Here is a 24,699-nt window from a genome sequence, read left to right as displayed (position 1 = left end):
CATCTTCTCTTTCTCTTTTACTAGATACAATTGAGGTAGTAGTTAGAACAAGCATACCAATCAGAACGTCAAACAAAAACCACTCAATGTTTTGTTTGAGGCATTTTGAATTCACATTTAGGGAAGACAAAAGTGGGCTAGCACTCCTATGGTCAGACAAGAACATTCACATGATAATAGCTTTTTAAAAAAATATGAGCAAATCCATTTCTCCTCCCTTCATGTAAACAATACAGAGAAGTCTCCAATTAACCAGTTTCCCCTTTCAAGCTGGGTGACATAGTAAACAGTGGTTATCGGCTTCAGTGATTACAGGCTTCATCATACAAAGTTGGTATTACGATCCTAGCTTTTCCTGAAGCTGGTAACTCTAGTTTGAGTTTGGACTGTGATTAATTGGAGATTTCCACATTGCATTCAGGTACACCACAAACCGAGGAGAGAATGGGTTGTGAGCAGAGGCAAAATACATATTAAGCAGAAATGTGATAGTGTGGACAGGGCCTTGGCCTGAGACTGAAAAAGGGGACATGGCAGTGATCAACAAAGTCCACAGGATGGCAGCAGAGCTTTATGCTTGGCTGCTGCTGGTGTCTTCAGGACTTTGCGAGATAGAGCAGGGTGTCACTGAGCCCTAAGCTCCCAAAATGAATTAAAGATAACCAAGTTATTCCCATTCCAGAATCCTGAACAGATCTATTCCAGTACCTTTGCAACTTTGCCAATACTTGCTTCAGAAAGAACCTGTCATATGCAGTGAGAGACAAGCTCTGGAGGTGTTGCTGCACTCTGCACTGGGTTAGGAAACTTAGGCTTTACAGCAGGGGACTACCTGATGTCTTAGTGATAAAGGTGGGGAGGTGGGGTGAGAGAGAAAGAGAAGACAGGCACAACAGCAACAACCCAGGGCTAAAGGGACCAGTCCTTCGGCCAGCACAGCGAGCAAGTGTTTCCTGGAGAGGTCCACAAGGTCTCCACAAGGTTTGGCCAGTGGTGGTTTTGGGGCGGAGAGAGAAGAATGTGGAGGTGTGAGAGCTAATGGGCATTTCTGCATTTGCAAACATCCTTGTTTCAGGCCACCCCTGCCTCCTGTCTGCATAAAGTCAAGCAATCTCCTGTAGGCCTTCCCCAGGGCTGGGCTACTGCCTGCTGTGTAGCAGACTGACAGCCCCGTCACCTCGCTTCCATTCCCACTCCCTCTCTCATATGCGCGCGCGCACACACACACACACACACACACACACACTTCTTTCTCTGCCCCCATCTCCAAATTTCTGATGCAGAGCCAAGCAAGAGAATTCCCTTGCAGTCCAGCATGCAGGCAATTAGCGGCATGGAGTTTGACCAAGCGTGATGTGCACAGGGACCTCAGCTTCTGTGCTGCACAGGCCTTGTCCCCATGTTCAGCAACATTTGCACTGCCAATGCTGCTCAGGTGGGCACGACTGCAGCAAGAGCAACAAGCTTGGCATTTTGAAAACTGTCTAACCCAGTCCGTTGCTTTAATAATGAAATTTCCTCCTTCAGCCAGCGCTGTAATGGGGTGTTTGAGAAATCCTGGTCTCCCAGCATTAACACGAGTATTGCCCTGCTTCCTATCATGCCTTTCACAGGCAGCCAATAAACTCTTCATTATCTGCTCATGCTTCCCTGTTTGCTGGCCTTCTATTTCCTCACTTTGTGTAGAAGAGCAGGGGTGGGGAATCTGTGGCTCTCTGGATGTTATTGGAAGCCCATTAGCTCCAGCCAGCCTGGTCGAAGGCCAAAGGATGATGGGAGTTGTAGTCCAGCAACATCAGGAGGGTCACATGTAGTAGAACCACATTAAGAAACTTAATGCATGATGAGGTGTTCCTCCTGTGCAAATCCACTTTGCGTGACTGCCTTGAAAACTGCCTGCTGTTATCATCACCCACTTCTAATTCCGTGTGAAGATAGAATTGCAGTGGAAAAGCATCAGAAGCAACACATTAAGGTGTGGAGAGAAAAGTGAATGCAGAATTTGTGTTAATCCTTATACATGGCAAATGACAAGGGTGTGGGTGTGTGTAGCTGGACAGACAGAGCTACAGAACTGCTGGATATATTTACTAGCAGTGGGTCACACAAACAAACAAAAAACAGTTCCACACAATTTACCTGCATGGAACATTCATGGCTGTGTGATGCTGCAAAGGCTGTCAGGACTCTGTAATGGATCTGGCACATATATGGAGAAACATTGTGCTCCACCAAGAAGATGCAACTCATCAGCCATATAGCCTTCCAGGTGCTTAAATAGCTCTGCCCCCGCCCGCCTGCATGTTTGCAGACTAGCAGGTAGCAAACGCAAAGGAGATTTATGGAGCCCCTGATCAGCAGCAGAGAATACCTCAGACCTTGCTTTCTCTTAAGTCAACATGGTCTGTAGAGGTCACTAGACTCAAAATCCCATCTTCCATGACCATTTGATCCCTGGCTGGCTGTGGCTGATGTTGGGAGTCCAGCTGAGCAGTGCATTTCCCATCGCTCCTGTAGTGATCTGCAATCGGAATACCGCTGACCCATGGCTCAACTCATGCCTCCTCCTCTCATGCTTCTTCCTGCTTGTGCTATTCACTGCCCCCCTCTCTTTCCCCCCACCCCCAAGTCAAAAGCTTGAGCCATCCTGGTTGAAGAAAGAAACCTTTATTAATAATCTTAATAATAATAATCAATAAATAATAATAATAATAGTAATAATAATAATAATAATAATAATAATAATAATAATACTGTTTATTTGAATGGTCACACCTTTGAAGCGTACAGAATGGGGTGGGTGGGCGGGCTGATGCTCCCAGGGTGGGAGACAGGGCAGCAAATGGGAGGAGCTTTATACAAGGGGGAGGGAGTGGCAAAGGAAGGGGCTATATACAACGGGAATAGAAAAGGAGGATCATCTGGTTGCTGGCGTGTCAGGAGCTTTAATGCTGAGTAGAAAGTGAGGTTTCATGAGATGAATAAGCCAAGGGGGGGGGGGGAGTTCAGGGTCAGCATGGGGAAGGACCAGAGTCCATCTGACTCTGGGAGCAGGTGGCAGGGTGTGGGGAGCGGGCCGTAGGACATGCACCCCTCCCACTATGGGCCATGGGCACGGAAGAAACCGATGGGAGAGACTGTGCCCACTGGCGCCAGCAGGTATTTGCTCAGTTTGTGCACAGCCCTTGGTGCACAGCCCTGCCTCACTCCCTGACACCACCATGGGGCTGTGGCCTCCCACGGGCTTGGCCACGCAGTTGTAAGGGCGTGCTTGTCCCGTGGTGGTGGTGTGTGTGTGTGGTGGCAACCGTTGGCCCTTTGAGGATAGGGGTTGGGGGTTCTTGGTAGATCTGGAGACCACGGGCAAGGCGGGGATCGCCTCGGATGATCTCAGCTCTGTGAAGCCACAGTGAGAGCAGCCAGGCCTACTGCAAGGAAGGTAAACAGGGTGCAGCTTCTGACCCCCTCTGGGGCTGGTGGGAGCTGGGTTCTCGGGGGAAGGGGGGAAAGTGCAATCTCTTCAAAGGAAAAAAAACAACAACACCCCTCTAAAACCCGAGAATTCCCACCCACAGAAACAAGGTGGCTGTGCCCAGAAAGTCCCTGGCCTGGCCCTGCCTGGGCATCCCGAGGTCTTGCCAACTTGACAAATGGATGAACCAGCAAAGCACAAAAAGCATTGGGAGGTTCTGGGAAGCGAGAAGCAGGATTGCTAGCCCTGCAGGAGCGCTCGTGGCGTGTTCTGTGGTTAGGGGACGCCCACAGCTCTTCTTCTTCTTCTTCTTCAGGAGGGCTGGAAGGAAGACGTGGTGGCCTGGGAGGGCCTGCGGAATCCAGTCTGTGTCAGTGCCTGTCCCTGGCCCCGTGGGTCTGCAGCGGGGTGTGGGGGGAGCAGGGCACGGGTCTCCCGGTGTGCGGACGGCTTTGCAGAGTCTGTGGGCGGCTGCCGTCCATCCGTCCCGGTCGGTGGGTTGGTCGGTCGGCCGGTGCTTGAGCTCCGTCCGGATGGCCTGTCGCTTGGCTTGTTAGTTTTGTAACTGTTTTGTTGGCTCGTTAAGTTTTGTAACTGTTTTGTTGCTTTGCTTAAAAAAAAAAATTTTTTTTGTGCCCTTCCTGGTCCCAGAAGGAAACAGCTGAAGGTTTCACTACAACAGAAAACAAAGGCAGAACGTTCCATGGAGCAACCTGCAGGTGGCAGGCGGGGAAGACTTGGTGTCGGGGAAGGGCTTTCTGCTCTCTGGGGGTGTGCTGGTCTGGGTATGGTAGAGCTGGGAAGTGGGACCCTGGGACTCAGTTCCCAGCACCCAGCACCCGCCCCGCCTCCTATGTCTGCATAAGTGCCCTCCCCTCCCCTGCCCCCTTTCTGTACAGATGTATGTGCCAGACCTGCTCACACAGAGCGCTGCCCACCTCCTACATGGAACGGCTGCTCCCCATACAAACAAAGGAGCTGGGATCATTCAGCCCACCAGGAGGCTGGTCCCAACCAGCTCCTTCACATTGCTAGGCATGTGGTTTGATAAGCCTACAGAGCAGGGGCTCCTTGCAGGGTCCCCTCTTCCCCCACCCGCTCTCACTCTTGCTGCGTGCTTGGAAAGCTATCCTCCACCTCCCCCATCGCATCATTCCTCTGCAAGGGGGCAGCTTCCAGTTCCTGCAGGCAGAGGAAGCAAAATTCTCCCTGCTGTTGCTTGGAGGCTGAGTGCATCTAAGCAGCGCAAGGTGGGTTGGGACTGCAGCCTGCACCTGCTGGGATTCTGGAGCAGCCTGGGGCCCTGCCCACCTGGTCCTTGCGTGTGTGTGAGTGAGGAGCGTGGGCAGTTTGCATCCGAGAGGGATAACATCCTGAGTTCTTTTAACTGCACCCTCCCTCCCCTGTGCAAGGACCTGAACACCCGGCACAATGCAGGGGGCCTGACTGGGGGCCTATCTCGAGCGCCACATGGCCCCGGGGCTTGTGGCAGGAAAGCTTGGGAGCAGGGTGGGCTCTAGGGAGGCTCTCCGTGAGGTTCTGCTTGCTGGTGGTGTTTGGTTTTGTTTGGTCTGGCGGAAGCAGGCGCCTGTCCCAACCCTCCCCCCCAGCTGGTAGCTTTGCAAAATAAAAACAAACTTGGCGGCACACCATCAGAGACAGGTGGGATGTGAGGCATGAGAGGCGGCTTGAGGTAAAGAAATATGTGGTTTAGGCTGCCGAGGGCCAGCAGCGTGGGGCGGGGGCCCATGTCCATTTGATTTTGGTTTGATTTCTAAGGAGCAGTCAGTGTTACTATTGTGAGGAGGGGCTGGGTCTGTCTTGCTAGTAGGGAGTGAAGCGGCTGTACCCTCCTCGGTATAGACTAGCCTGCAACATCAAAGACGGAGAAAAAGCCAATCAGTATAAAGGAGAGGCACAGCCCATCCCTGCCCTGTTATTTCAGCCAAGACGGGGGTCCCTTGGGACACCCAAGGCTGGCAGAGGCCTTGCTTTGTGGTGGGGACGAAGTGGTGGTGGTGGTGGTTGGACTCAACTCCCAGCATGCAATGCTGCTGTGGGCCTGGGCTCACAAGAAGTCCAGAGGATAATGGATGGATAAGGCTGAGGTACATTTAAAAAAAAATAAAATAAAGGAAAGCAGAGCTTTCGAAGCTGGAACTTAGCTGTTTCCTATGGACCATTTCAGTAGTAAGGGGAGAGAGATGGATTGCACTCAAGCCTCAGTCCCCTTCAGCCAGCCCAGGATCTTCCGCCCTGCCTCTCCCCCCCCCCCCGACACCCAAAAGAACTGAACCCAATTCCTTAAGCCCACGAGATGGCTGCAAAGGCCATTCGTTCCTTGTTTTATCGCTGGGAAGGCACTGACACCGTGGGGTGGGCTAGTGGCTTGGGTGGGGAAGGTTAGTAAAGCAGGGTGGCTTGGATGTTTCTCCTCTTTGATGCTGTATGTGAAAGCTGATTGCAAGGAGGCGTCACTGCAAGAAATGGGTGCGGCAGTGTGTGTGAGATCGGGAGTAGCGTTGGGCTGTGTGCTTGTGCAACCAACCCCACCCTCTGCCCTGCTCCAGTTCTCTGTCTAAGAGTTAGCTGCTCCTTCAGAAATGGTTCCTGAGCAAACGGCCACTTCCACTTGGACAAGATGCTGCCCGCTCTGGACCGCTTTCCCTACAGAGCAGTGCATCAAGGCAGGCTAAATAGGAGGAAGCCTGGTGACAGCCAAGAATGTCGCAGCAGGCCTGTGTATGTCCTTCCTAGTGGCCACGAAAGCAGGCGGGTCTGCACCAGGCCCTGTGTGTGTTGTGTGTTTCTGTCCTTCCCTCCCCACTCTTGGGATTCTCCTCCTTAGGCTTCCTTTCCCTGCACGGTGCTGAGGAGGCGGCTGCAACCGAGGGGTGAATTTGGATGTTTCCCAACACCCCTCTCTTTTTACCCTAAGTGGCCAGCCCAGCCCCAAGGCGGCATGCTTCCCAGACAGCCCCACGCGCAAATAGGTGGGAGGGAGGGTTCTTACCATAGTGCCAATGCTGTAGGTGGCAGCAGGGCCGATGGTGTGGTGGTAAGGATCTGCAGCTGCATAAACTCGGCCATAACTAGGAGCGAACACAGGGGGCAGCGTTAGAAACTGGGGGGTCGCAGAGTTGCCAACCCTAAATGTTAAGAAAATCATGAATCAGGCCCTGGATGTCATACATAGTTTTGTGGTTTTTTTTTAAAGTTCTAATACACCTCAACAGAAATAGCAGGATTATTTTCTGAGTTGTTAGCCCACCACAGAGCTTTTGATCTTCTCCATACACACACACAGAGCACTTCAAACTTTGGACACCCTTAGAATACGCCAAGATTTGTGAGCCATGTGCAAACTGCATCTTCATTCCCACCACTCTGGTTCCTTAAGCCAGGATAAAATTCCCCCTGAACATCTTCAGAAGGTCTAAAGGAAGGAAGTCGTTACTAGCAACCAAGGGCTGGCCACTGGAAAAGTGTTGCAAATAAGGGAAATTCTGTGCTTGGCACCAGAGTGCAGGGGAAAATACGCAAAACCTGAAAAGAACTGAGAGAGCATAAAAGAAACACACATTAAAATAGGTTGCGAGATGTGCATTCGGGAGCACCTGCTCAAGCCCAGCTCTTGCCCATCACCTGTGCTGCCTTGTCACAGATAGCAGTGGGCATGTTGCGAACTGAAAGAGCTGCCCTGGCATGGACTGCTGCTCTGGTTCCACCTTGCAGAGTATCTCCTGCTCTCACTGGCAGCACAACTCCCAGGTCTCTGGCCAGAATGACACATTACATGCCCAAGTTGTGTTTCCAGTCCCCTGGGCATTCCTTCTCTGCTGCAAAGTGGCAATTGCAGGGTGGGGGGCAGCGAGGTGTGCAAGAAAGAAGCATGGGCCTGGAACTTGGCCAGAAGTGATGGGTGTGGGAAGAATGAAACAAGTGCCTGCCCCTTCCTCAGACTTGAGAGAACAAAGGCATTGGCAGCCCAGGGAGGGAAGGAGGAGGGAGGCTAGCTAGGGAGAGGCACCACAACTTGGGCTCCTTAAAAATCTGGCCAGCTCCTAGATCAGCTGTGGGGGAACCTTTGACCTGTCAGATGTTGCTGAACACTGAGTTCCAATCATCCTGGCCGCTGGCCATGCTCGCTGGGGTTGATGGGAGCTGTGGCTCAGCAAGATCCAGAGGGCCAAAGGTTTCCCACACTTATCCTAGATGAGGAGTGGGGAACCTCAGGGCAAAATGGTCCTCTGAACACTCCCTGGGCTAGAAAAGGTTCCCTGGCTAGATGTTGTCCTAGATGGTGAACATTAAGTCTGTGATGCTGTGCATCTGTGCTTATTAGAAAAAGGAGATGGAGGAGGAATCGGAGTGAATTACAGTGTGGCAACCAGATGGAAAAGGGGATCGAGATGAAAAGAACTGGTTGTGTTTGGCACACAGGAAATGGAGGCTGAATAGTTTCCTGGCTGCCTCTGGAAAACAGGAAAGGGTGCAGGAGGATGGGGAACAGGGACTGGAGCAGATCCTTTGGCAATAATGGATCATATGAACCAAGAGGAAGAAATTATAAGAGGATTTTGTATGTGAGGAAGAGAAGGAACAAAGAGCTTAATTCCAGGGGTTCTTAGACTAATATTTCCAAAAGGAGAATGGAGTTGCAAGACTGATATTCAATAGCTGAAGTCTTAAAGCAGCAAAAACTCAGGGGATTTTAAGAATGCTTATTATTTATAGTTCAAATTACTTTGTGTGCATAATGATAACTTGGAGGTTTGAATACTGCAATGGGCTCTAAGTGGGGCTGCCCTTGGGTCTGGACTGGAGGCTTGTGGTAGGCAGATTGTGGATGGGGGCTTCTGGTCAGGGTCCTTCCCAACTCTACAATTCCATGATTCTAGAACATGTCACAGCATTGTTAAAACAGCTGCACACCTGCTAACCAAGCCAGGTTCAAGGTTCATGGATTGACTTACAAAGTCCTGAGTGACATGGGTCCAGGACACCTCAGGGATCACTGAGATCACATGCAGGAGTGTCTTTGGTTGTTCCCCGAGTTGGTGAGGCTTGTTTGACAACAATGAGAAGCCTTCAGTGTCAACAGCCCAGTCCTATGGAACACGCTGCCAACAGAGATTCAGCAGGCCTCTTCGGTGACAACTTTTAAATGCCTGCTGAAAACTTTTCTGTTCTGCCAGGCCTATGCAGGCAATTAAGAGTACACCTGTTGTGCTTTGTTGATGTTAGTTTTTTATTTTAAAGTTAACTTTTGATGATTTTATTGTTTGGTTTTTTGCTTTCATGTGGCTGTAAACTGCTGTGATATAGCTTTATGATACAGAGGTATATAAACACTTTTAAATAGATAAACCATCTCAGTAATTCTTGACACAGCCCTGTAAGGTAGGCCAGCATTACTGCAGATGGGGGGCTGAGATTGTGTTGGGATTCACCTAAGACCACCCTTGTGGCTTAAATGAGATCCGAACTGTAGCTCAGAGCCCATTCTTCTAAACCAGGGGTGGGGGAACCTCCCTCTAGATATTGCCGTTGGCCAAGTTGGCTGGAGCTGGTGGGAGTTTGAGCCCAACGATGTCTGTAGGGACACACAGCTTCCCCTCCCCCTGCCCTAACTATTGTGCCCTAACCATTAGAATGCCTATACATTAAGTAAAATGTGGGCATTTTAAACCAAGCAGAATAACTAAACATGCATTTTCCTCTTTGTCGAGAAATAATAGATGTGGAAAACTTTATATCATAATTTATTTAAAAGTCCATTTATATTTTCCAGGAGACTCATGAGAAGGACCTGGCAAAAATCTAACAGGTTGCTTGCAGCTCTTTCCTGGGAAAAGTGGATGGGTACCCCCCCCCCCCATTCTGTCTCCATGTTTTTCATCTGCATGCTTCCATGGAGGAAGAATGTCATGTTGGAGTGATCTAAAAGTAGTTACCGTTCAACGGTTTCCCTGATATTCCACCGATAGACTAATTAAATGACAATCAACCGCATTTCTAATAGGATACTAAAAGACAAAGGTAGTAAAGGGGTGAGGGGAATGTTAATCAGTGTGAATTAATAACCAGATAAATAATATTTCCTCCAGCTTTCCAGTAAGATAACCACAGCCACCTTTGTCATAATTTGGATATTAGAAGACCGAGGGGACTGTGAAGAGTTAAATACAGCTGCCTTGTTACCACAGAGCTTTGCCCTGCAAGAAAGGCCACCTAACAGGCCCCACAGAACTTGGTCATGTTCCATACAGTTGCTCCATATCCATATGAAGTTAGGCATGTCCACCAGAATAGAATAGAACAGAACAGAACAGAACAGAACAGAACAGAACAGAACAGAATAGAATAATTGATTCCTATAGGTGTGAAAGGAATGAAGCAGATGCTCATGAACAACTGGTATTGGAGGCACGTTATAACAAGAGCCAGGGGTCAGGTCAGATTGAGTCTGGATAGCTCAGCTGGTTAAAGTGTGATGCTGATAATGCCAAGGTTGCAGGTTTGATCCCCGTATGAGACAGCTGCATATTCCTGCATTGCAGAGGGTTGGATTAGATGATCCTCAGGGACCCTTCCAACAATTCTATGCGCTGCTGAGCCCTGGAGTTTCATATCCAGACAGGTCAAGCAATGGCCCTCACAGATGCAGAAGTGGGTTTGTAGAGGATGGGAACATGGCCTGCTGAAGGCAATGATAGCCCACCTTCCTCACTCCTTGGGGTGTCCTATCCAGACCCCGTAAACTGGTGGTGCTGGTGGGAACAGTGTGGGGGCACCCTTCCTCATCCTTGTTGTCAGGATGCTGGCTGATAACACTGGGCAGGGGAACAGGCCATGAACCGCAAGATCAGGACTAATAAACAGGTAGGGCTGCTTACCTGTCACTGTAAGCTGCTGCTGCCGCTGCCGGCTGGGCATATCTGTAGGCTGCGTAACCCCCCTGGAGCAAAGAGGAGAGACAAAAAGTTACTGCGAAGGCTGCGGTGCCTGTGCCGGCAACCAGGAAAAGAGGCATCTTGTGCCATGAGGCTGGTTCTCAGCAAAGAAGCTGGGCACCCCAGGTGCTAACCAAGCTCAGGAGGGACGCATGCAGCCACCCCACCAGACTAGCCCAACACCAGTCTCATTAGCATTCCCCGGGGATCTCACTAACATTAACCTGCAGAAATTAAACATGCTGAGGAGAGAATGTCACCTCCCTGGCGGGTGGCGGTGTTAACGAGATGTCGCCTCTGATAAATCCGTCAGTGTGCGCCTGAAATATTGCCCAGAGCACTTTAAATATGGAGGGGGAAATGCCGCTAGAAGACAGCATGCTGACACTGGACCAGCAAATAAATCCTGCCCTGGGGGGGCGGGGAGCAGCTGTAGAAGGCACAGGGCCACTGGCAGGTCGAACCTGCGTGCGAGCCTGAGCGCCACCCCTGTCCCAACATGCTCTGCTGTTTTGCAGTGGTCCTCCCGCAGCATGTATGCGGGAAAGCTTATTTCAAGCTGTTTCCTTCGCTGCCTTGCTGCTATGGGGGACTCTGCAATGGCGGGGTGGGGAGAGTCAATGGTACACACACCTCATAAGCAGCAACTCAGGAGCGATGAAAAGGGATAGAGTGGATGGAGGGTGTACAGTTGCTGCCTTACCTCCTCTGCTCCCCAATGCCCCGAGACCAAGCAGAATATCCTTTGCGCTTGCGTTGCATTTGCAAGCACTGGCTCTGCAAATCCCCTGCCCGGTCGTCTCTCTTAACCAAGTGAGCAGGTGGGATTTGTCAAGACATGAAATATCCTTCCCAGAAGGTCATGTGCCTATTTACCAGCGTGTGAGTTTGTGGGGGTGGGAGAGGAGTAGCGTAGCACGAGAACCAGCCGGTGGGCTACTGCAGCTTGGACTGGAAAGTCAACAAACAAGAATCTCTCTCTCTCTCTCTCTCTCTCTCTCTCTCTCTCTCTCTCCCTGTAAGAGCAAATCGAGAAAGGCTGGACTTACATAAATTTCAGCACCGTAGAATCCGTCCTGGTAAACCACTCTGCAGAGGAAAGAAGCAAAATGCAACGGTGACTTATGGCTGCGTGCGAGGCACTTTGAAGTCCATTCCGTGCGACTGCACATTTGTTTCAAAGGGTAACCCTGGCTCTGGCATCAAACGGACCTTGTGACTCTGGTTTTCAGTGCTGCTAATGGCCTCTCTCTGCCTCGACGGCGGGGGAGATGCAAATGTGCTAGTCATCAAGCTGGATGGGGGCGATCTGCCTGACAGGCAAGTGGGATGACCAAGAAGGAACAGATGCTCCTTCGGGGAATCTGGCCGCAGCCACTCAGATATGCTCCATGCTTAAGCATGCACATGGATGCTATGATTACTCATGTATAGATACTAAACTAAGCCAGTTTCTAACTCCTCTGTCAGTAGGGAATAGAAAGAGTCTGTAAAGGATGCAGCTTCTGTGCCTACTATGGCCAACTGTCCCATTCTGCATGGCCTCTAGTCATCGTCTACCTCCACCTTTGGAGGCAGCAATGCTTCTGAATAGCAGCTCCCAGAAACTGCTTGCAGGCTTCCTCCAGGCATCTGGTTGGCCGGGGTGAGAAAAGGATGCTGGACTAGATGGGCTCTTCTGATGTTCCCATCTTTCCTTGCCCAGCTGTCCCTCATGCTTCCCTTGCTGCCAAATAAATCAATAAGTAAAATCTACACTGCGCAAATCAGTTTCATACTAGAGCATACAAATAAATATTTTGCGCAAAGCACATCTGCATGAATGCAACTGGTTTGCATAATTTATGATGGGCAGAGGAGTTGAGGGTTCTTACTGGGGGGGGGGACAGGCGGGGAGGAAGTGCACAACTACACAGTGTGCTTTCCCAGCTGTGCAATGACTGTGATATGTGAAGTGCCACATGAGTGTCTTCTATGCGGCAAGTACATGGGTTTGACAGTCACACCCACTGGACTCCTTTAGCACTATTATCTGCATAGTCACAGTATTCAAACCAAACCAAACCAAACCAAACCAAACCAAACCAAACCAAACCAAACCAAACCCAACCCTCACTTTATATATAACTGTCAGTTTCTATTTCACTACACAGAAGAGATTGTACAGGAAACAACCAGTTTGCACGTTACTTAGGCATGTGCCACTTTGGGCCCCGGAAGGGGGCGGAATGGGCTGAAGCATGCATTGACCTGCAACGCAACCCCTGCACCAGTGGGAAGTTGCCTGTATTCCTCCACCTCGCAAAATAAAAAAAATGCGAAGAGGCAAACAGGGACAAATCTTCTGAAAGAGCCAAGACAAAATGGCCACTGAATACCTTCTGTCTGCCTCCTAAGTGTGCTAGTCACAGTGTTACTTCTATGGCCAGCTATCCTAATCAAACAGGCACACCTAACGCAGACGCCTTTCTCTAGGTGAAAAGGGCAGCCAGCCAGGTGCAGATCTGCCCCAAACGTGGCTGGAGATGTAGTCAGGGCAGGGTGACTAGGAAGTGTTTCCTCTGAGGCTTGCTCGTCGGGAATGTGGGGGCAGACCAATCGCCTGTTGTCTCTGTCCAAAGAGCCCAAAGGCTCCCCCCGCCCACCTTTCGAAGGCAGCAAATACTCACGCTCCATAAGCGGGGATGGGCGGAGGTGGGGGAGCTGCCCGGAACGTGTTGTAGACCGTGCGCCCCCGCCCCCGTAAATGCGCCCCCCGGTACGCTACCGCTGTTCCTGTGGCTGGGTATGGAAAGCCTGTCACTGTGGGAGAGAAAAGGAAACCGCCATGAGCACCCCCAGAAGAGTCCTCTCCTGGTGCCAGACACGGCCTGCCCACCTCTGTGTGGCAGAGGAGAGATCCCCCAGAGAGGAAGCGAGGAGCTTGCCCCTCTTCAGGTGTCCTGAGAAATATCCTCATGATATTTCATCCCACCCTCTATTCTCTATTATATACACATCCTCTGGGAATCTTTCTGCACCCAAAACTCCCCCTCCTGCTTCACTCTCTTGAGAAGAGCTCGATAGTATGACTCCTCCTCTGGCCTGTTTCACTGAGGTCCTAAGGATAGCCCCCTGCCCCCAGCCCCCTCTTCTTGTTTTGTCATAGGCACCTGTGTCAGGAACAAGCAAGCAAGGAATAGGTTGTTCTGCTCCGAGGCTTAGCAGCCTTGCCAGCTTATTTAAGGGGCAGCTCTTGCCCAGGGACCTGGTCTGATCCAGACATTACCTGCATAGAACTCTGGGCCATAGACGGTGCCCACCACAGGGTTCAGTTTCCAACCTGGGGAGGAAGAACAAGGAGACGTGAGAGCATCACCCTGGCCCATACCTGTCCTGTGCTCTCACTGCCAGCCCCACCTGCCAGAGACCTAGGTGAAAGGCCTAAGGAGCTCTGGGTCAAGCTTTCTAGCAAACAAGAGCCAGTTTTGTCATCTGTACACCAGGATGTACTACAAAGCCAGGCTCCACGCCTGCCCACGCCCTGACACAGCCCCCCCCCCCAGCATATTTTTTTAAAAAAGGCCTGCCAGTCTTCCAGCAATGACCAGCTCTGGCCTAGCACACCCTCTTGCCACAGCTTCACTCCATTACCATTTGTGTAGGGATTGGCTGCCTTCTTGTTTGTCATTACCCGGGCCGTGGCGTTGTTGACCTGGCGACACAAAGCACAGAGAAAGTGAGTTAGTGGCAAGCTTTGGACCAAAATATCCTCCTCCCAGGAGGAAACCTGGGACTGGAGACGCAAGGAACGTTTCAGGACAGACAAAAGCCAATCAGGATTTGGACCAGATTCTCCAAAGAGTATGGGCTGGAAACCCTGCCTGCATATGCCAGGTCTGGCAATGCCCCGATTTCCTTATCTTAGGTGTACAGCCCTTTGGAGCACACAGGCTTCAGACATTTTGAGTGGGAAGTTGAATTTTGGAGCTTTCAAAGGAAATGTTCCTGAACCTCTCCATTCCCAGCATAACGTTCAACACCCAGCATGCAGGGAGGACCCTGCCCAGGCTTCATGCACAGTGGGAGATCCATTCACCAGACAGGCTTGTGAAGATGCAAAGGAACACACAGGGGCAGGAGCTCCAGAAAACGATGGTGTCAGCATCAGATCAACACTGCCTGTCCGCCCTTGACCACAGCCCTGGCGAACTCAAGCAACATTATTCTGCAAGAAGCATCTTATATGGCACAACACTTTGTGCCTCAGTGTGATCAAGAAGGGTCCACCAGGGCGAAACCAAAGGCCTTGCTCCATCTCACCTCCTAACTCACTGACACTGAGGCTGCCCATCCTGTAACATTTTGAAGAAAACAAACCAGAACCACAACCAAGAAGGAAGCCAGGCAGCAATACGACTACCCTTTAGGGCCCAGGCGTCGCAAGTGGTTCAATCTGGCTGGCGCCTGGGAGGTTGGAGGACTTGGCAGTATCATGCTTGCCCTCCCTCCCTCCAGCTTTTCCCTGGCAGATCCCAGCAGACTCCTGCTGGAGAAGGTCTGCCCTCCTCTTCTTCTTTTGCTCTGTGCCCCACCCCTCCCCACCACCTACGGGAGATCAACAGCACAGGGCATGCAACATCCACTCGCCCGCCTGCGTGTCCTGGGAGGCCCAAGAGGTAGAAATGGTTAGAAAAGAAAGGGGTGTCTGTGTGTGTGTGTGCATGTGGGGAGCAAGTGTGACTCCTAACGCCCCGACGCAGAGCAGGCAGTGCACATGTTCGCACCTCGATCTTGCGTCCCTCTACGATGGTGCCATTCAGCTTCTCCCGTGCCCGATCGGCATCTGCACTAGTTTCAAAAGTTACAAACCCAAAACCCTGTGAGTGGGGGAGAGAAAGGGAAATGGAGAGAGAAAGAGAAAGAGGGGGATTTGGGAGGGAGGGAGAGAGGGTGGAAGAGGAGTAGGAGGAAGAGAATGAGAAGGGGGGAAACGGGGTGGGTGGGACAGGACAGAGAGAGGGGGGTGAGTAAGGAGCAGTAGAGAGAAGAATCCCCCAGGGCCTGGGGAAAAGAGGCAGGATGTGAACTTCCCAAGCGACCCCCAAGGGCGGGGGGGGGGGGGGGGGAGGGACGAAGCAAGGAGAAGGGGAGGGGGTAAGGCTCAAGAGGAATAAGGACAGGCGCCAGCTTCCCAAGAGGCCAAAATTGCAGGGCAAGACGGGGCAGAGTACATTGCCGCTGCCTCATGGGAAGAGTGAGGTGTTCTGGACTGAGCTACTGGTACTTGCAATGGATTCCACCTGGAGAGGCATTACATTCCTGGAGATACATTACAGTATATTCATTCACTTTCTGAATGTCTGATGGAAACTGTGGGAAGTCCTCATTCTTTGACCAGGACCAAAGGCCAAACCAGACAGTGACATGGGAAATCTGGGACTGGGGGGATTTCCTAACACCTTTTCCAAAGTTTAAATGCAGCTTGGGTTGTGGATAAAAGATGTGGTGGTGGTTGGGAGGGGTTTAACCCTTTCCCCATCATTGCAATTTCCCATTTGGAATACCCCTCCCCAAACATTGCCATTAGCCCTTTTGGGAGATGGGGAAAACACAGGCACCTGGGTTATACCTGCCCACCCCTACCCCCCTTTCCAAAAAACCTAATATAAGTTTTGTGGCAGGGTGGGGGGTGGGGTGGGGATTTGAATCAGGAAGACATTGTAGGGAGAAAGGAATACTAGTTGTTGGGAATCACAGGTGGGGGCAGTGCTGTTGCACTCAGGTTCTATTGCGGGCTTCCCTTGGACATCTGGATAGCCACTGTGAGAGCAAAATGCTGGACAATATGGGCTTCTGGCCTGATGTGTAACCTTATGGGTTAAACATCCCCTTTTCCCAGTGCCATGCTCCTGATCCAATTCCCCACCCACACCATGACATACACACAAGGAGAAATTAAGCTATGAAAAAGACGTGGGGAGATCTGGTCATCCATCTCCCATGTCACAGTCTGGTTTGACCCCAAAAGCCAATATTGAACCTGAAGAAACGGGCCTAGGAAAACTCAGTAAATGTGTTATTTAACAGCTGGGAGAAATTTCAAATCCTGTCAAACTAAACACCCCCATATCTTCCTGGAAACAAAATGCAAACTATTTTAATAAGTATTTTGGCATATATTTCTGAAAAAGACCCATGCTCAACTCTCCTGCAAAACCTTTGCAACAATTTGCCTTATGTAAAACGTTTTCCCCCTCTTTTAATTTGAGTGATTTCCAGTTTCACCATGAGAGGGTGTTCTTTTCCTGCAATTAAATTGCCTTAGCTATAAGGTTTGCAGCTCCTAGTTTTATCATCTTTCCAAGCTTACTCTCTCTGTAGCTTGCTTCAGAGTTAGAATCTGAAGAATGCACAAACCTGATATTGTGGAGTATCTTCATTCAGCATGTTCACTTTTAGGGTGAAAGTTAAAACAACAAACTTTGATTCTAAGTCAATGGCTGTAGGGTTTTAGGGGGCAGGTAGGAGAGAGGGGTGATTAGAAACTAGGTAGGCAACTTGAGGCACAGAGAGGAAACTGGAAGGGGCAAGAGGGCAGTCTGGACCCTGGGAAGGCGCACCTACACTGATGTTTGGGTTGCACCAGACATCAACATGCTGAACCCACCTTGGAGCCGCGCTCATTGAAAATGATCTCAACATCCAGGATCTTTCCAAATTGCTGCAGAGCAAAACAAAAACAAAAGTAAAAATGGGATGGAAGATAAAAATAGGAGTAATCATTCCCTGTCCACTCCATCTTAGCATGTCTGCTTTCATTTATTTATTTATTAAATTTAAATACCACCCTTCGCCTGAAGACCACAGGGCAGTTTACAGTACAAAACCACAAAAATACGTCATGTAATAACAAACCAATAAAAAACATCCCTGTGACTTTTTAAAAGGCCATAGTTAATTTAATTAGTCCAAGGCCTGGGAGAACAGAAATCTTTCATACAGTGGGGGTGGAGGCAGTCCTTGAGGTATTGCGTCCTGAGCCTTTTAAGCTGTCTATTTACTCCAAAAGGGCCACTGTGTCCTGGTAACCTCTGGAATCTGGGAAGTAAAGTACCACAAAATACCCACTTCTGTCATAGGCCGTTGAGAGCCTGCTCCATCCCTGGGAGCTTGATAGCAACATGGCAGACACTTCAGGATTGAAGGACCAGTCAGTCTCATGTGCTGCCAGGCTGAGAGAGGCTGAGTTCTACCTATGCATAGGCTGAGAAGACAGGTCAGTCCTGCTTGGGGCTGGGGTGGTGTCACAAGTTTCATGGGAGAGATTAGAAGGGAGCTCCTGCCATGGTATGACTTTGCTAGGAGCAGCTCTGCACTCTCACCACAAGGGCTGTTATGAGACCTCACAACAGCTGTTCATGGAGAAGATGTGTGCAGGATGCTGAGGGCACACAGCTTGAGAAACATAGGGAACTATCTTATACCAAGTCGGACCACTGGTTTATCAAACTCAGTATTATCTACTCTGACTGGCAGCGGCTGTGCAGGATTTCAGACAGGGGTCTCTCTTAGCTCCACCCAGAGCTGGAACAAGGTGTTTTGCTGTCAGAGGAGAAGGGCACGGGAGATCAGCCAGTTGTACTGGCAATTGAATCCACCACGGGTGACATGAAAGCCTCCTACACAACTGAGATAGCAAGCCTGCTTGTTGGGAAGGGAGGGGCATAGAAATGGTTCTGATGCAACAGAGTGGAATAACTGGGGGCTCCAGGGAGTGCTGTTGCTGTTCCCCAGCATCTGCCACCTGAGACCGTTGCCACACTCTGTCTAATGGTAGAGATGGCAGTGGCCCTATCCAGGTATATCAGGGATTGAACCTGGAACTTTTTGCATACAAAAAATATGCTCTGTCCTTTCCTTTGAGATCAAATGTTATTTGATCCCACCAATTAAGGATGTTGGAAAATTCCAATGGAATAGGAAGTGGAAATTGCTGCAGTTTGCATGCTTGTCTGTGGTCAGCAACAGAGATCAGTCAAGCAAATAGTCAAGCTTTCACAGTGTCATTGGTTTTCTTAAGTCCGCAGACTTACAAAATGTAGCTGATTTTTTTTATTGCTTCTGACATAACCTTTATGTTGAAACAAATGTAGGTAACTTACATAATTTATGCTAAAAAGCGGACAGCAAGGTGAATAACGTATTTGGCAGGAACCAAACTGCAGTGGAACAGAAACAGTGATGCCCGCGACAGGGAATGGAATGGAAATGGCAGCACTGGCTCTGCCTGTAGCAGGTACTCAGAGTTCTCCGGAGACACTTGTCAGCGTGCTTAGCGAAAGAGGTTGCGGGCAGTGAGAGGAATGGACTCACCCCAAACATTTGCCGCAGGTCAGGGTCCCGGAAGCGGAAAGGGATGTTGGAAACGTGTAACCGTTTGGGCTGCTGCTTGTCAGAACCACACTCTGGTGGGTGTAGCGTCTGGTTGTCTGTCTGTGCCGCTTCATCTGTGTGCTGGGGGTGAAGGGGAAAATTAAAGAGAGATTCCACTGTGATCTCACCACTGTTTTGTGCTTGCTTAAGACCATCACTGCCCCTTGCGAAAGCTGGCTGCAGATATATGGGCCGCCTGCAAGAGTGCTAAGTGTTGGGAGTTAGGCTTTGCACGTGGCCATTGGGTTTTGAGTACGTGGTGATATGAACTCATGGTGATGGATGGGGAGAGGGTGCAGCTGCAAACCTTGAACAGCATACACAGATCAGTGGCATATGCAGATAGTTAAGACTGTGAGCTGCTCAGACCTCACCATTCACAAATTTCCTATCTGGCTTCAGGCCTTAACCTCCCCAACTGCAGAATGGGAATAATGACACTGGCCTACCTTAGAGGGTGTTCTTAGGGATTCTGATCGTTATTACGTTTGTGTTCATGAGAGAGCAGGATAAAGATTGGTGCCGCCACAACGGTGGGCAGGGACAAACAAAGCGGTCCTGGCTTGACCTCTGGGCTTGCATGTGGGTCTGCATGTGTGCAGCCATGTGGGGAGGCAGAGCTCACTCTCCCCGCTGCGCGGTGGCAAGCAGCCAGCCTGGCACTCAGGGATGGAGGAGCGGCTGGGAACTGCTCACTCAGCGCTTCCTCACTGAGCTGCATTACAACCACATCATTGGCACGATGGGATTGGCAAGCAGCCAAGCAGGTAGATTACAAGTGATTAGGGACACAAGGGGAGCCAGGAAACTTAAGCACTGAGCCACAAATGCCCACGGGGCAGCTGGGGCACTGGCATTGCCTCTGTGAACTTGCCTCCTGCTGCACAAGCTCTATTTCAGGCCCAATTCGCCATCCCTTGTTGTCTCTTATCCCAGATAAGCCAGGAGAAGGGTGAGGGGTTTTGATCTGCTGCTTCAGCCCACCTGCTTGCCTATAATGCTGCCCCTCAGTCTCGAACCAGGACGTTCTGCCTCCCTCCATTTTTTGAGCTGAGACCTCTCCTTGGGCTTTCCAGCTGAGTTTGCGCATGGACTGCAGAGCAACCTGGCTTCATACCTGCATCCTTGCAGATAGAATCACCCTCCTCCTCCCCTACCTGACTGCAGGCTTCCTTGAACTGGCCTGAAAACCCATTCTGCAGGCCCTCTTCGGGCCAGGGCTGGTCCCCTTTCACAGGTTCTCTTTCAAGCACCGAGTGTCTTACCGGTACTGTTTGTGTGCCCGCTATGGATTGCGTGCTGGCGTCGGTGCCCGGCTGTTCGGTGTGGCTCTGTGCTGGCGTGTAGAGAGTCAAGGCATGCTCAGGTACTGTGCTCTGCCCCGAGTAGTCCTGTGCTGGGTGTGGGTGTGGTGGAGGAGCGTATTCTGCAGGGATGCCATTCTGCGGGGGTGGTGGGTACGTTGCTGGGGGGTAGGGCTGGGCCATTGCGTCAGGCGGAGCCGTGGCGTCCTGGTTGCCCTGCAGAGACATAATAACGAGAGAAACGTGTTGACTCATCGCCTGGAGCTTCATGAGGGGCCAGGAGCGTTTTCTATGGTCAGGTCCATGGTCCCCTCTTCCCCTCCCAAATGGCTGATACAAGTCCATCCAATGACTCATCGGAGTTGCAGCAATCTTCCCCTCAGTGCAAGGCTGTAATTGAAGGTGTCTCCTACATGCCACAGTCAGTGATGTGTTGAACCAATAAATAAATAAATCTAAATTCTGCATCATGAAGACAAGGGGGGTGGGGGGGCGGGGAAGGGAGTGATGCAAATTGTTAACATCTGCAGGTGTGCACAAATGTATCCTTGCTTTCAGTTAATTTAATTGAAAGTTTTTGACACTGGGAGAATTAAAAGGAGAAATGTGCATGACAAATGAAGGCAGGTCAGGTATTTTATAACCTTCTTGTCAAATGACCCATTTTGTATGCCTCTTTATTTTAATGTAGTCTCCTTTGATTTTGTTGCTATGTTCATAGTATAATTGTACCACAGAATCATAGAATTGTGGAGTTGGAAGGGACCACGAGGTCTTCTAGTTCAACCTTTTACAGTGCAGGAATCTTTTTGCCAAAATTGGGACTTGAACCCACAACCTTGAGATTAAGTGTCTCATGCTCTATTAACTGAGCTCTTTGCTTTTAGTTGAGGTTCAGTACACTACATCAATATATTTTCTTTTGAGTTTATGGAATAGAAATGAGACAACAACAACAAGGGTTGGGAAGCAAAGTTAAAAAGTTGTAAACTACAAATAGCTACTCGCTAATCCAGGGTGGGAAATCTATGACTCCCATCATCCCTAATCTCTGGCCATGATGGCTGCAGCTGATGGGGGCCAATGTTCAGAGGGCCACAGGTACCTCACCCTTGTCCTAATCCTTATAATGCCTGCCAAGCTACTCCCTGACACTGAGAAGGTTTTTTTCTCTCTCTATGGTTTACTTTCTAAGCTTAGGCTAGAAACCTCCAAATTTCTAAAAACAATAGCTGATCGAAACTAGATTCCAGGTTTTCTTCTGGCTATGCTGCAAACACAAGACATGGATACCTGGCCATGGAATACCACTAGTTTTTGTCCACATGCTTCCTTCTGGCATTTCAGTTTCCCAGAATATATAAATATTTATATGTGTGGGTGTGTAGATAGATAGATAGATAGATAGATAGATAGATAGATAGACAGACAGACAGACATATAGATAGATGCACATATGTATATGGGTAACTGTGTAATACACACATATATTTAGATAATTGTGAAAACCAATATTTGCTTCTCTGTATTAACAACTCTCTTGGCCAAAGTGCAGTCATCTTTTGACACATTAAGCTGCAAGGTTCAAAGGTTATGCTTCAAAACTGAGGCTCTCAAGTGCATCCATGTGTACACATAACCATTGGGCCATGATGCCAGCTAGTTCCGTAGGTGTTCTGGCAGGCAGAATGGTACAGGAAAATGTGTACATTTCAGCTGTCTCCCCTCTCCAAGCTTCCAGCAGGAATCAAAACAACAAGCCAGATTTCAAAATCGCTAGATTTGTGATGTCACTGTTGTGGGATGTTAGCATCCAGAATGCATAGGTAAAGGGTTAATTGAAAGAGCTGTAGAACTCTATGACCTTCATACACTCTGTGGCAGTTATGGCAGTTGGTACAGTTATGGCAGTTGGTTGAACCATCTGAACAGTTAGAGCAGCAGTTATGTTGTGTTGTGCTGCTGTCTGCCTCAGAGTATGTCAGCCTGTAAATGTTAGTCAGTCTTAGATAAAAATCTACCTAAGATGTTTCAGCAACTTAAGTATCATCTACCTGCATTGTATATATTTAGCCAGCAATGACAAGTACACTAAGTAAAAGTTATTTGTTCTTTAAACTTTAAAAGAGAGTGCCTTGTGTAGTTTTTATAGGGGAGGGGAGAGAATGAAAGGGTCAAACGACCCAGGGCTGCCTTCTGATTACCCCACAAATGGGAACACAAGTCTACCGTAATTCCCACAACTATCACACCTGAAATGGACCTGAAAACCACACCTGAAAAGGATGTGGGTTTTTCCCCCCAAGACAGTGTACAAGCAACAAGTGAAGCATACCTGCTTGGATCAGTTTGCCAGATACTGAGTCAAAAGTGTGTGTGTGTGGGGGGGGGAACGTCTTACAAATGGACAGGCAACTACCTACAGTTGCTTCCATGCCAGAGCCCTTTAGCACTGCTGAGGCATTGCTTTTCTGTAATTCATTGGAAGTAGAATTAAAACAGAGGTTCCACACAGCACTTAACACAGCATTATAAGCAATGCCCTTCTTCATGGTCTATCCCCCCACCTCCATAATATTTACAATGTTATACTAAGTCCTGCACATGGCTGAGGGGTTAATGATGAAGAGCCTCCCTTAATTTCTCCAGCGTCTGCTACTATACTGAGAAATATGCTGGTGTAACTGTCTCCTACATCAAGGGTGCAGAACCCCAGGACTGGGGAACAAATGAGGGCTTCCAGGGCTCTAGCCAGCCCTCGGGACTCTACCTAGGCCCCTACCCACCCCCCAGGTCACATAACTCACCAGCCCTGCTCCTTTCTCAAGTGCTTTTGCCTGGCTGGAAGATTATCCATAAGGATGTGCAACCCTCAACGGAAAGCAGCCTCCAACAATGCCTTAGATCCATAGCAGGAAATCTGACATGGCAGGTGGAAAGGAATGGCCAACACAGGATGGTACATACTTCCACTTGACCTCTCTCAGGGATAGAGAAGAAAGGATAAGTAAAACTGTCCATCATTTGGAGAATAGGTGGTCCCCCACCCAAACATACCAGGTTCTGGTTGGCACAGGTACACACACGGCCACAATATCACTTCACTGATTTCAGAGTTGCAAGCTATGGCAGCAGTAGGGACCAGTCAGGGACTGGTTGGATGCAGAAGAATGATGGGAGGAACCAGCTGGGGAATCCCCAAGGAAAGAAGGCTCAGGACCTGGGTATTGGTAGTGGGACAACAATGAGTGATCAGAAGGAAAAAAGGGAGAAGACTGGGAAGAGGTGGTGTTGGGAGCTGAAGAGGTAACAGTGCTTAGTGAGCAGGGAGAGTCTGTGGCAGAGAGAAGCCCAGAATCAGAAGCTGAAGAGGAGGAGGGAGGCAGAGATGGGTTAGGCTTGTGAAGAGGCATGAGTGTCTCTCTCTCCTGCTATGACAACATACCCTCCTCCTTAGTCTCCCAGAACCAGGAGAGGCCAAGCACATAGGCATAGTCTCTGATTGCTTGGAAGAAACCCTGGAGAGGAGGGGACTTAGGTGACTGTGGGAAGGCAGGAACCTTTAGTCTTGGCAACTGCTTCAAGGAGCAAGACCTGATGGAGAGGAGTTGCTGTGCTCATTAGGCCTGACACTCCTGTGTAGATCTTGTTTTGCTAATAAAGCGTTAACTCGCTTGGTGTAATTTACTGCTGCTCGCTCTTGTCAGGATCCTCTGGCTCCTCCTGGACCTGGTTAACATGGCAGGCCTCCCTATTTGGCTCACAAGGCCATATCAACCAAGCCTCTCCCATCTGCCTGACAACATATGGTACTGGGGTGGTGGTGGTGGGCAGGTAAAGATGCAGCTGAGCCCAAAGACAGTTTGCAGGCATTGCCTGTCAGGTGATGGGCAGCACCTGCAAAGCACTGTGCACACCATTTTGCAACACCCAATGATGAGCTGATCATCAACACTTTGCAGTCTGCTCCTTTGTCTGCATAATTTGATTTCATTGTGACATCTGGTGACTGACAGGTGGGCGCCTCTGCCCATCTATCAAACATGGCCCGCCAGACAGATCCAGCTGCCCACAGCTGCTATTCATGTGGAGGCAGCATGAAACACCTTCTGCCTTGTAGCTGTGCCACATGGCAGCCACAAAGTGTCCACCAGCTTGCTACTGGATCTCTCACACTGCGTGGAATGTCAGCTTCCATGCCACATGAGCCATTAGGTGATCCTTAAAAATGTCTGGAGAATGGTGTGATTACATTGTCAATGCTAAGGGAGCAACCCACACAATGAAGTGGTCTACGCAATTGCCATGTTCAGCAACTACTAATGCTACCATACACACAAACAAACACTCCTCCTAGGCACAATCGTGCACAGAATTCTCGCCCTCTTCTCTCCCTTGCTCAAAAACACACTGTTTCACACCTCACTGCTCTCTTCTCCCCCACACCACGTCCCCTGCCTTGTGCTGACAAACAGCCACAAGCCCCTCTGCTAGGAGCCCAAGTTCTGCTCTCAGATGCTTTATAGCCCTCACACAGCAGTGCCTCTCTCTC

The 24,699-nt window shown here is 49.8% G+C and overlaps 1 protein-coding gene across 20 annotated transcripts in view; it reads right to left on the bottom strand.

Annotated features, from left to right (window-relative positions):
- Positions 1-2,761: 2,761 nt before the first annotated feature.
- Positions 2,762-24,699, bottom strand: part of RBFOX3 (RNA binding fox-1 homolog 3) — a 354,326-nt gene continuing 332,388 nt past the window's right edge. For 3 of the 20 annotated variants that reach the window (XM_080993926.1, XM_080993927.1, XM_080993941.1), the window contains 11 exons: positions 20,109-20,363; positions 18,784-18,924; positions 17,078-17,131; positions 15,195-15,287; positions 14,062-14,122; positions 13,697-13,750; positions 13,098-13,230; positions 11,478-11,517; positions 10,372-10,433; positions 6,486-6,621; positions 2,762-4,082 (listed from right to left, as the gene is read on the bottom strand). In XM_080993926.1, the coding sequence (XP_080850052.1) occupies positions 4,026-4,082; positions 6,486-6,621; positions 10,372-10,433; positions 11,478-11,517; positions 13,098-13,230; positions 13,697-13,750; positions 14,062-14,122; positions 15,195-15,287; positions 17,078-17,131; positions 18,784-18,924; positions 20,109-20,330 (1,053 nt within the window). In that variant the 5' untranslated portion in view covers positions 20,331-20,363 and the 3' untranslated portion in view covers positions 2,762-4,025. The other 17 variants (XM_080993932.1, XM_080993931.1, XM_080993929.1 and 14 more) reach the window with 17 other exon arrangements.

This window comes from Podarcis pityusensis (genome assembly GCF_964106645.2).
Source record: "Podarcis pityusensis genome assembly, chromosome: 2".
Classification (NCBI taxonomy): domain Eukaryota; kingdom Metazoa; phylum Chordata; class Lepidosauria; order Squamata; family Lacertidae; genus Podarcis; species Podarcis pityusensis.
The sequence above is the reverse complement of the archived record's forward strand: the minus strand, read 5'-3'. Positions and strand labels throughout refer to the sequence as shown.